Source organism: Oratosquilla oratoria, chromosome 10, assembly GCF_046742065.1.
Source record: "Oratosquilla oratoria isolate Oo_2021 chromosome 10, ASM4674206v1, whole genome shotgun sequence".
Taxonomy (NCBI): Eukaryota; Metazoa; Arthropoda; class Malacostraca; order Stomatopoda; family Squillidae; genus Oratosquilla; species Oratosquilla oratoria.
This window is the reverse complement of record NC_134786.1, coordinates 60,927,024-60,939,651: the sequence shown is the minus strand read 5'-3', so window position 1 is coordinate 60,939,651 and position 12,628 is coordinate 60,927,024. Positions and strand designations below refer to the sequence as shown.

Sequence of the window (12,628 nt, the reverse complement as noted above, 5' to 3'; positions counted from 1 at the left end):
GTGTGTGTGTGTGTGTGTGTGTGTGTGTGTGTGTGTGTGTGTGTGTGTGTGTGAGGTCACAGTATTACCCGTAGATCAGTCATATACGAGCTCTGAGCACTCTTCCGGGAGGGAAATAGCTGTCGATCACGAGTCCAACACGTGATCCAAGTGCGGCAGGGATTTTTTTTATTAAGTAGAAAGTAAGGAGCCTACGCCAGGAGGCGCTGAGTGGCTGCGGCAGGAGCCGTCACCTTTGCCCTATTATGCGCTTTGGAGACTGTTGGGACAGGTAACAAACGGTCCTTGCTAGTAGTCGGCGAGGAGTCCGGGATTCGAACCCACAACTAAGCGAATGCGAGACCAGCACGCTACCGATGACGCCACCAGCGTAGTTAAAGGTCGTTTATGAATAGGAGGAAGAGAGAGGTAGACAGAACAAAACCCTAAAGGACACCAGGCATTTAAGACATGGATCTTCATTGCTGACTGTCAACAACAGCTATAGAACAGCGAAAAAGAAAGAAATGACGGTGGTATTCTTAAAAAAAATTCTTTCCTTATATAAATCTTATATAAATCCTTAGAAGAGAAAGATTTATATAAGGGATTTTTTTTAAGAATATTGCAGTAAGAATCTTACGGAGGTATTTTTGAAAAATCTTTCCTTATATAAATCTTTCCCCTCCAAGGATTTATATAAGATTTATATAAGGAAAGAATTTTTTTTAAGAATACCGCCGTGAGAGAACAGAAAGATGGCTAGACACCACACTAGAGTAGCCATGGTCAGAAATACCCAACTACTTATGGACCAAAAGGTCTGTCGCTATGTTCTTCATTTGTAAACCTTTATAAACCTTTGTAAAATAACAGAATAGAAGGATTATTACTAGAAAGAGACTTAGAATGTTGGATCAGTCTCCAGAAATAAGGCTGAGCTATCATATTACTCAGGTTAGGTAACTTGAAAGTTCCTTCACCAGTTGGATCAGTTTATGAAGAGGAATAGTGTTGTGATCATTGAAATCTTCTAATATGGAGATTTTAGTGAAAGGAGAATGGGGGTAGAATGCGTTCTATCATGGAAGTTAGGTAGTCGAAGAATTCTGGATAGTTTATGATGCTGGGCGCCTGATACACGATAGACAGGTAATTAGTGGAGGGATTTTTTTTTTTTTTTTTTCAGGCAGAAAGTCGAAAATTCGAGAGACTCGAACATGGGAACACGGACGACAGCAAGATCCTAAGGCACATATCCGCAACAATCAGCTTAAGACTAAATTCTAATAGAGAGAATAGAAGAGGGAATGCGGATTATCTCTGTCTTCCAGTAGCACAGTTATGAGGAAGAAACCCAAAGAGGAACACTACGGTATTGTAAGGGTTGGAATCAGTCGCCAAGATCACACTGTAAGAAGCACAATGTGACTGTCGTAACAAAAAAGAGAAAAAGAGCACCACCAGCGCAGCTGTAAGAAATTCAGAGAAGAACACTACCGTAATGGAAAAATGGGAATAAATCTCCAAGTTCGTACTGCAATAGATGCAATGCAACTACCACAGCAAGAATTTTTTAGAAAAACCGAGTATTTCACCTTTGTCACAAATCCTCGGTAGATCACCTACTGCGTCGTCTTCGTGCCCATCCCTGATCAAAGCACCTTCACTACTCAGGACGCGTGAGGTGAGCTACCATCAGGTTGTAGTGGGCAAATGTTCGGCCATCCTGCTGTGGCGTGTTCATGTCGGCCAGAACTTGCAGGCAATCCTTCACAAAGGCATCGTGATCGTTCTTTGGGATTCGTGGCAGGAATGGATTAACAGCTTTGATGGCATCTGTCGAGAGGTAAACACTCAATGTCAATAAAAATTCCTTGTCACCAAGAACCATTTAAACCCCTTCACTACAGTGACTTTTCAGTGATATTCTCAATAGATTTTAATGTGGTTAACCTAGACAAAAAAAAAAATCAAGCAGGAGGGGCAGACTCGAAATATAATAGTCTCAAATGATTAAGTTTCGTGCAGTTCATTTACATAAAAAAGCCAGAGAAAGAAAAGACTTTTTCATAGACCATAATGAGCAGACGAAAGTTTACTTACTGATTAGGTAATTGATGTTCTCAAAGACATAAAAGAGCTGTGGAGCTTTGCATTCGAGGACCTCGAAGCCGATCTCAGTGGCGGTGTTGGCGAAGTCCGCGGCAGGGTCAGCCTTGTACTGGTACCGAGGGACGAAATTACTCACGTCCTGTGGAGAATAGATGCAAATAATCCCTCCACCGTGACACCCCAGATACATTTTTGGTTTGACCAAATACCATATGACTTTTACAGTAAATGAGATCACTCTTTAGACCTGGGTCTATCGCCTCACCCCTTCAGTACTGATACATTCCAGATAGATATTTTTATTGAACAAACTGCTACATTTATTTTTTTAGTCTGTGAGAATACTATCAATGAAATCATTCTTAAGACTCAGATTGTCAACTCTATGTCAACATGTGTGTGTGTGTGTGTGTGTGTGTGTGTGTGTGTGTGTGTGTGTGTGTGTGTGTGTGTGTGTGTGTGTGTGTGTGTGTGTGTGTGTGTGTGTGTGTGTGTGTGTGTGTGTGTGTGTGTGTGTGTGTGTGTGTGTGTGTGTGTGTGTGTGTGTGTGTGTGTGTGTGTGTGTGTGTGTGTGTGTGTGTGTGTGTGTGTGTGTGTGAAGTGAATTAGAGCCTACTAAAGGGTCATACCCTATCCTCACTTTGTTTATTGGTACGTTGTCAAGTTAAACCTACAAATTACTTGAGAGAAGTCCACCCGTGACGATTGAAAGAGGTGTATTTTACATCACAACGGGTATATAGACCTAAATGAAACCACTTGATTCATATTATATCACCACTCTTAGGTTGCGTTTACACCAATCGAACCATCGAATCGATTCAATTCACAAAAAATCAAGACGATTCATGAATCGTGTTGTTGATTCTCCAGACTAGTTTCATCGTAACCGTTTACGCCAGGCGAAACGCAGCCTTAGCCAGATTATTTTTTCTCGCCTTGTCTCGACCCAAACCGGGAGATGAGAAAATGAACACAGGAACTCAGCTCAGATGTACTATTTGTAGGATTACAGGACATAAAAAAGAGGCTTCGGGTCATGCCCGATGTGTACCTTCATGTATTCAGCCCAGCGGGGTTTCTCTGCCATGCGTTCGTACATGGTGAAGAGCGGATGTTGTGCCAGGAAGACGAGAAGGGCCTCTCCGCCTGGCTGCAGAAGCTGAAGGACATTCGTGAGGCACTGCTCCTGGTCCGGGATCCAATGCAGGCAGTAGAACGAGAAGATCTGCAACACGGTAATGTCTTCGTTAGAGTGATTCGTAATTGTCGCCATTCTGAAGTGGGTGAATCCGTGGTTCCCCATTCCAGAGATCTTACTACATGGTCCACTATGGATCTACTGCAGACGATGAAATAGTTTCTTCAATACGCAATATGCCATCACTGTGGTTCTTACAGGTCGCTCCTTTTCAGAATATGGCGTTTTTGGCCACCAAACTCCGACCCAATACCACATCCTGCAGATTCTGCTTTTTTACCCCTTTTGTAAAAAAAAAAAAAAAAAAATCAGAAGCGCTTTTCTTCTCTTCTGTTGGGAATTATATAACTTTCTTCCTCCAGATATCTTTTCATCTAGCTGCAACTGACACTTTAACTCTTTGATACCAAGAAATTTCTTTAAGCTAAATAAAATTGACATTAAACAAAACATTACATAGAAGCAACTACCGGGCCTGAAAGCATTCAACAGCAAATGTGAAGACACATTCTGGTTTTCAGGCACTTATACACTTCAAGGTGGTGACGTCGGCAACGGAATTTGCTCAGAGCTGGGCGCATTCCTCGGTGCGTTCCTAGGTGCGTATTCCGGTGTCCTGACTGACACATATAGTCAGGACACCGAGGAACGCGCCCAGCTCTGAATTTGCTCTGACTAAGGACAGGCAGTTTTATAAGCTGAGAGGGTCAACTCTGGCATCCGTGGAGCAGTGCACTAGAGACTATTTTTTTTAAGGTCTTCAAACCAGCTAAGAACTGAAGGTTTCAACAAAGTAAAATAAAGGATTCGAGGATACAAATGATACAAGTTTGTCCATTGAACCTTATTGAACATTCTACCCAGGAGGATATCATGTAATAGCATTCTACAAAGGATTACAAAGGAAGAACATGCCGACAGGAGACCTTTTGGATGTGAAAAAATTGTAATAATGATAAACAAATAAATGAATTAATAAGATTGTCTCTTTTTAGCAATACTTTTTTTCAGTTCTTTGTCAAGCCATTTTGGGCGATCCTGATTTGGGGGGCGTCTGTCCTTTAACGGGATGTAAGTATGAATCATCTTAGTAAGCGTATTTTGAAAGATTTCCCATATCTAATCTACAGGTCTTAGGCTTAATTTTGCCTCCCAATCTGTAAGCTGAAGCTCCTGACGTAGTCCTATGGACTGAACTTTACTGAAATCTGGTATTTTAGATACACAAGTATTTATTCTAAAAAAAAATTAGCAGTTTGAATCTAAGCTGTGATCACTACTTGCAATGGTTTCACCAACTTCTACATCAGTTATCATGCTTTCGCGGTTAGTGATCAATAGATCGAGTAAATTTCCATGTCTTGTGGGTTCTTTTACGTGCTGAACTAAGTAATTGTCACCGAGAAAAGCTATCAAGCGACTACCTATATAGCCATGTTCTAGGGTCATCCAATTAATGTCAGTAAAATTGAAATCACCTATTACCAATAAGTCCCGGTTGCAGAAACTAGACAGTTCTTGAAACAACAGTTTGTTGTCTGCTAATGATAATGTATATACTACACCAATGTAATGTATATACTACACCAACATTTATCTTTTATCCATTTGTTTGGGTTAATTCTACCCACAAACTACCATATGCATCCTGTTACACTTTCTCTAAAACACAGACATTGCTTTTAACGTACAACAGAACACCCCTACCTTTCTTGTGGTTTCTATCCTGATGAAGAATAGTTTCTCAGACAACGAAATGGTTTGCATACCTTAGTGAATCCCTCTGGGAAGATTTGCCTGGGCTGAATTATCCGGGCGATGTCAAGCTGCTTGAAGGACAAGCTGTTGTGCTCGAAGTTCTTGGAAGCGAAGGTGACCATGTCATGGGATACATCCACACCCACTACCTGGTCCACAGTGGGCAGCAGGGGCAGCAGAAGGTTCCTCGTCACGTCGCCTGACATCAGAAGGAGGAGCAGAGTTGAAGAATCACTACATGAATAGATACAAACTGATACAGAAATAAGTCAGCACTGAATGAGCAGACACCAACTGTTGCCCCAGTTACGCTGCTTTCTAGTGGGATCACCTACCAGCCAGAGCAAAATAGATACACTATGCTATTGAACTGAAGGAGGTTAAAAGAGTTAAGTTTACCAACAAACAAAACTAAAACATATCACCAGGTTTGAGAGGTTGTTGATATGGGCTGTAGTTCACCACCATTTCTATTCTTATGGACAACCTCACGCCGCTAGGTTTAAGGGATCAATTGCCATCATGAGTTACAAATTCATAAGTGATTCGCCTGAATTGCAAAATATCATGACTAGAGATTGGTCACTTTTTCAGTATACTGTACCACTGTTTGAACTCTCTCTCATCACCTGCCAGAGAGAAATGGTATTCTTGAAACAGAATAACTGCATGTCAGACTTGAATAATGAAATCTAGGTTCTCTAACGGGCTGTCGAGTAGCCAACCAAGACTCCATCTGTTAATTCCTTCCACTAGGCAAGAAGTCTTGTGACCGATCCGTAAAACACGGACAAAAGGCGATGTACTGTCCCTCAGAGCCAGTTTTTCTACGATAGTGGTTCTTTACTGATCCATGATTATTTTTTTCTTTTCTGTGGTCCAGACGTCCACTGTATTTGGTAATGAACTGGAGATTAGTGGTTATGTTTTTAGATGTGTTAAACATGCAGCATGAAAAATATTAGCAACTGTTTTAGATAATGTCTTATGTTTTTGTTTGTAATAAATATATGTTACACACCAAAACGTTTGCCAGGATATATCCATGACGTATTTTCTAACTGCGCTCGCCAGGTGATCCGTAAATCGAAATGAGTCAAGAAACACTGCCCCCCTAAGTCTACAACTCGAGCTTCTTTGAATGCTGTCAGCACAACTCAGCTAGGTCAACTTTTTGCCCATTTACTGTAGTTCCTCTCAATGACCTAACTCTTTAGATTTTTTTATGTGATGAGTATATCAACGCGTTCCCACTATACAACATTCCCTTGATCTTATATCTCCGTGGTTTAATGTCTCCATATGACTGAGAAATGAATCATAATGAAAGAGCACATGAAGGCATCCCCCACGGGGCCCACAGCCACAAAAAACACAGAGAGAAGCATGTTCCCTTTGCAACCTCCCAACGTGAGTGACCTCACAAGCGTCCAATGTCATTTCGAAAACGTATCAGTTGACCAAGGCTCCATTGGTTAATGTCTTCCACTAGGCAAGTACTTCACTCCGAACACTTCCTTTCCAGTAGGTAATGGTAGAGTTCATACTCCTACACCAGTGGTTCTCGACCTATGGTTCAATGAGCCCTTGTAGGCCACAGTTGTTCACAATTAGGACAATGAATCGAAAACTAGTAATACCTAGTGGATACACTAGGGCTCTAGTCACTAGTGATGGGATTTCTAAGAGGCTAAACAACAGCAAGACATAAGAACGGGGGTACATAAGGAAAGAGGTTGAGAACCCCTGCTCTACAGTACCTCTACCCTTCCACTCGGCGCTGGAGTAAAAACGACAATGATCCTCGATTGGTAATGCAGAGCGACCAAGTGGTATCAACCACACCACTGCATCGAGCGACTACGCCGTTGAAGGGCACACTTCCTCGGAAATTGTGGAAGAGAACGACTGTTGAGAATGTGAACTCTATTATTACCTGCCGACAGCTCGTAGTAGAGTTATTCTCTATTAGACCTGAGTGAAGTCGTTCCGCCCCGCTGACTGGCTGTCGAATAAATAATACGCTCACGAAGCACATCGTGACAAATGTGAAGAACAGGGATAAGATATGCTGCAATGCCCGCCAGTGCCGCCTTTTCCAAGATGACCGTCATTGTACACAATCATGTGATCGAGTCTACTGATTCAGCCATTGATCAGTGCTTAGCAATCGCCGAGTTACTCTACGGAGTTCGGAAGATCTAGAGGCCTAAGACAGAAAACACAAGATAGAAAAAGACTGAGATCGAGAGAACCCGAGATGGAAAACAATAGCTCGAAACAGAAAGATCGAGACTGAGAGAACTCCAGTTCGAGAAAGTTTGAAATTGGAGGAACTCGAAACCAAAGAAAGTTCAAGATCGAGAAAACACGATGGCGAGAGAACTAGAAATCGAGGAAACTTGAGATCGAGAGAACCCGACATCTTAGACTACCTTCGCCGCACCTGAGCCACAGCCGATATCAAGGATCTTCTCCCCTTCAGGTTCCCAGTTCATGGCGGGCAAAGCGCCCCTGAGGACCATGAGGGCATCACGGCGCTGAAGACCGTTGCTACTGACGTAGAGCTCTGCGTTTTCCATGGTTCCTTGGGTCTTGTCTCACTCGAAAATAAAAAAGAAACTAAAGTCTTGTATCGGACTTCTTCGGGAGGATCTTCGTCTCGAAGACTGACGACGGACTCGCCGGGCGAGATAGAGTGGTCAAGGGAAGTAAGGGGAAAATATCGACAGATTTCGATTTAGCTCGGGTTGAGTTCGAGGGTGAGTTAGCTTTGAGGACTATGTCTTTCGACTGTCCTAAGATGAGGAGGAGGTAGAGGAGGGGGAAAGGAAGAAGGGAGGAGGGACTAGGTATTCCTCTCTCTCCCGCGATCAGCGAGTCGCCTGAGACTGGACCTGGCGTACTCCGCTTTTATAAGACTCGAGGGTCAGGAGGGGGAAGTGGAGGAGGAAGAGGAGGAGGTTAGGAGGGGGAAGGTTGTGAGGGGAAACAAAAGGAGAAGGAGGAAGTAGTGAAGAGGAAAATAAGATAACTGTACACTTTTTTTAATAGAAGGCTCTGAATCTTTTCACTAAAGGCGGCCTCCTACCAAAAAATATGTACATAAATAGATGATTAAATAGATAAATAAATAAATAAATAAATATGTAAACAAAAAGATAAGAATTAACTTTAAAAAGAAAATACCTTTAAATAGCGGGAATTAGCCAGAATAAAGACATAAATCAGCAAACAAACCGAATGGAAACAGATTTAACCCTCAGGCTAAACTATGAACTTCTCTCGGTTGAATTAAATTGCCAGGCGACAGCCAGAATAAAAATATCCCCAGTAATTGGATCGAGGTGCGATTAACTTTAGATTAGGAGCTTCCCTTAGCTGAATGAAATGCTTGGTGGCAGTCAGGATAAAGAAAAATGTGGACAAAATCTTAACAACTGTCGCATCGGGCTACATTTGATCAACAAAGAGTTTATGTTGAAACTTTAAACAACAGGAAGCTCTCTGGCTGAGTGGGTTAGGGCGTCGTTACTTGCGGAGAAGGTCGAGGGGGTGTCGGTTCGATTCCTGCCACCGGCGAAGTTGAACCAAGGGCATGGTTCATTAAATTCCACGCTACAAAGTCCTCTGTGAGGGGCACCGTCCTAGCCTTCCGATGTAGTGCGCTGGTGGCGTAATCGAAAGCGAGCTGACCTCGTATTCGTTTAGCCCTGGGTTCGAACCTCGCACTTCTCTGCCCCAACAGTCCCTAAAGTGCACAGTAAGTGACGGCTTCAGCCGCAGTTACGCGCCTCCTGGAATAGGCTTCTGACCATCACTTGGCAGCAATCAATGACATAGTCTAGTGCAGCGTTGCCCCCACCTTTGCAATATCCCGGAACCCTCCCAACAAGTATGATGTCCCAAGGAACTCCTACATGAAAGAACATTTTATAATCTTAATTTATCTATTTCTCTTTCATGAAGCAAACATACTTTATTCTGATAACCTCCTCAGGACAAAAAGAAAATTGTCTTCTTCAGGTTTTTTGCAGGTTTAGAAAATAAAAACAACATTTCTTTTTCTGAAAATTGATTTAAGTACATATTAACTGGAGACTTTTTTTCTAGAATGTTCACTTCATCACTATCTCTCAAGAAAACCCTGGCAAACCCTCAAGGAACCTTGGTTAGGAAGCGCTGGTCTAACCTAATTGAACTAAAGTCTATATTGTTAAACTTAGAAATGGTCATTCATTAGGGTGTTTCTGTGATCATTCTATTTTCCGTGAAATTTTACTTTAGAACAATGTTTAGGTATAACCTAATCAAACCTAACTTATCCTAACCTAACCTAGCCTAGCCTAACCTAACATAATTTATCCAAACCTAATCTACACTAACTTATCCAAGGCTAACTTAATTTATCCATACCTAACTTAATTTAACTTATCCTAGGCTAAACTAACGTAATCTAACAAACTAACTTAACCTAACCTAACCTAACCTCACGATTGCTCTGTCGATGTCTCAATTTACTTGGTGAATTGGCTGGAGGGACAAGGAATGACAACAAATGAAGAGTTGATCTTTGTAAACCTGTCTGCAACTGAACTCATAATTCTTCTAATATTTACAATATTTACTAAGTTTTATGCCTTCTCCAAGTCCATGAAAGACAAGTACAATAGTTTCCTTTCCTCACATAATTTTTTTCAAACTATTTCAAGGCAAATATTTGATTTCCACATCCCCATTAATTTACGATAAATATTCTATTTGTACCACCTAAGGTTTGCGGATGACATTATTCTTATTTCAGAAAGAGCAGAAGACTTGCAAGATATGCTGAGTGATCTGAACAAGGAAAGTCCCAAAGTAGGTCTAAAAATGAATAAGAGTAAAACCAAAGTAATGTTCAACATGAAAGTTCAAAGTAAAGAGATTATAATCGATGGTGAAAGTCTTGAGGAAGTTGAAGAGTATAATTATTTAGGCCAGATGGTGAAAATAACCAATGATCATGATAATGAAAAAAGACGTATTACAATTGGTTGGAAAGTGTTTCGTAAGTATGATAAAATCCTGAGAGGCTCTCTACCTTTATGTTTGAAACATAAACTTTACAAACAATGCATTCTGCTAGCAATAATCTACGGGTGTGAGACTTGGAAACTGACGAAGGCGATGGAAACAAAGCTAAGGACTGCACAGAGGAGAATGAAGAGATCAATGATGGGAATAACGCTGAGAGACAGAAAGAGAGCAAGTTGGATGAGAAAGCAGACTAGAGTGAAAGATATTGTGGAGGCGGTAAAAAAAAAGAGGAAGTGGAATTGGGCAGGTAAGTTGGTGCGAACGAGTGATGAGCGATGGAGCAAGTGTGTTACTGAGTGGACGCCGCGAGATGGGAAGCGTGGAAGAGGGAGACCAAACAGAAGGTGGAGAGACGAGATTGAGAAGTTCGCAGGAGTTATGTGGCAGAGGTTGGTGCGGTCGTGTGAGTCGTGGAATGCTATGAAGGAGGCCTTTTGTTCAGCAGTGGAGTTAGGATGGCTCTGATTATATATACAGTATATATATATATATATATATATATATATATATATATATATATATATATATATATACATACATATATGTATATATATATATATATATATATATATATATATATATATATACTGTCACAAAGTCTGCTGGTGAAATGACGTGACCTTACGTAATAGGCTCTAAGAATATCACGTCTCTTATGCTACAGGGAACAATGTTGGGCGTGGTGTACCCCCAACGGGCGGGGATTGAGGGTGGGGGTTGGGGCAGAGGCCAAGGACAATAAAGAAAGATAAGAGAGTCAGGAAATAGAAATGTCACCAAGTAGCCAACAAGTGCGCGCCGCGTTTATGGAACTGCCTAGTGTAGGCCTCATTATCTTTTGCAGTCCCCTTCATTCTTATTTTCTTATGTTCACATCACTCGGTGTGTTGTTTGTTTTTGCTGGTCACTAGATAGGGCCTGTCGTTTTCGTCCCCCTCATCCTCGCCTTTGTGAAAGGGACGTTTGGGACACTGATTGACCCGAGCCTGATTTCTACCAACATTTCGATTTCGATTTTTTTTTTTTTTTTTTTTTTTTTTTTTTTTTATATCACTGATGTATCTCAAGGACAACAATGCAACACCAATTGGTGTACCACAAATTTTCAAAAGAGAATGACGGGTAAATGAGTGGTTGATGATCTGCTCCTACACATTGTTATGATAAAAAAGCATAGCAAGTTAATTTTCATCTCAAATTGTGACAAATTGATGCTCAAGCTTCGGGACTTGACCATTCGCGTTAATCACCCTGCGTTTACCTTATAAAGTACAGTATCTCTATCTTCAGCCACAACTTGAAAATTGGTAAGAGTCGTTAAAGCTAATTCCGTCGTAAAGTGAGGCTAATTCTTTCCACGTACAGCGCCATCTCTTGGTATTAGTTGCGATGAGGTCATGAGTTGTGAACCACTCCAAGCGTCCTGTAGCAAACCAGACGGTATTAATTCAGCGATATTGAGAGTTTCATCGTCTTTTGAAAGTAGTCTCAGCTCCCTAGATATATCTGACAACAACCAAGATATGTGGATAAGCGTCATAGTTATATGCTATAAACTCGAACCGGAATATATCTCTGAAAAAAAAAATCGTGTTGGTGCTTACCAGTGTGAATGTTGGTTCTGTAATGCTGCCTTTGGGCACTCAAAAAAGCAAGGGTAGTATACGGGTGAACGGACCATACACCCAACGTACAAAACCCCAATGAGTGAAATAGGTCATACTCGGACAAAACCCCGGTGGTAATCTGCAGGTGAAGTTAGGTTAGGTAGGTTGGTTTAGGTTAAGAAAGTTAGGTTTGTTAGGTTATATAGAAATATTGGAAAATTACAACGACAAGCCATAAACATTATTCTAAATATCAACAATAAATTATACGAAATTCGACTAAAACCTATTAATCTGTTCTCCCCCCAAAAAAAAATTACTCAGAGGTGACTTAATACAGGTCTTTAAGATTCTAAAGGGGATTGACCAAAATTTTCGCATTGAATGAGAATCCGACAAGAAATATAATGGTCTCAAACTGTTAAGAAATAAATTTGATTTTGAAGTGGGTAGAAACAACTTCGCCAACCGTGTAGTTAATGAATGGAATAAACTTTCTGCAGAGGCAGTGCAATGCAGTTTAGTTCGAAGTTTTAAGATTCGTTTAGATAAACACCTAAGCAAGATGCTGTAATGTCTGCCATCTATTTTATATTATTTGTTTGTTTGTTATTATTTGTCTGTTTGTTTATTATTATTTGCTTGATTTTCATTTATTATCATGTATCTGTCAATTTATTATTATTTATTATTTTCCTCTTTGTTTATTATTCAACTATATCCATTTATTTATTTTGTTTATTATTTATGCTGTTATATTTTTTACTTGTTTATTTATTTATCGTTGTTACAACTTTTTTTCGCATCCAACCTAGTTATGGATCAAAAGGTCTCCTGTGGGCATGCTCCTCCTTTGCAATCCTTTGTAAAGCTTCAGTATGAGTAAAGG

General features: G+C 40.8%; 1 protein-coding gene across 1 annotated transcript in view; it reads right to left on the bottom strand.

Moving 5' to 3' along the window:
• Positions 1-7,987, bottom strand: part of jhamt (juvenile hormone acid methyltransferase) — an 8,571-nt gene extending 584 nt beyond the window's left edge. The window contains exons 1-5 of the mRNA XM_076191357.1: positions 7,500-7,987; positions 5,065-5,252; positions 3,149-3,322; positions 2,086-2,233; positions 1,578-1,818 (exon numbers count right to left, since the gene is read on the bottom strand). Coding sequence (XP_076047472.1) covers positions 1,649-1,818; positions 2,086-2,233; positions 3,149-3,322; positions 5,065-5,252; positions 7,500-7,635 — 816 coding nt within the window. The 5' untranslated portion in view covers positions 7,636-7,987 and the 3' untranslated portion in view covers positions 1,578-1,648. The remainder of the gene's footprint in view (positions 1-1,577; positions 1,819-2,085; positions 2,234-3,148; positions 3,323-5,064; positions 5,253-7,499) is intronic.
• Positions 7,988-12,628: the final 4,641 nt, after the last annotated feature.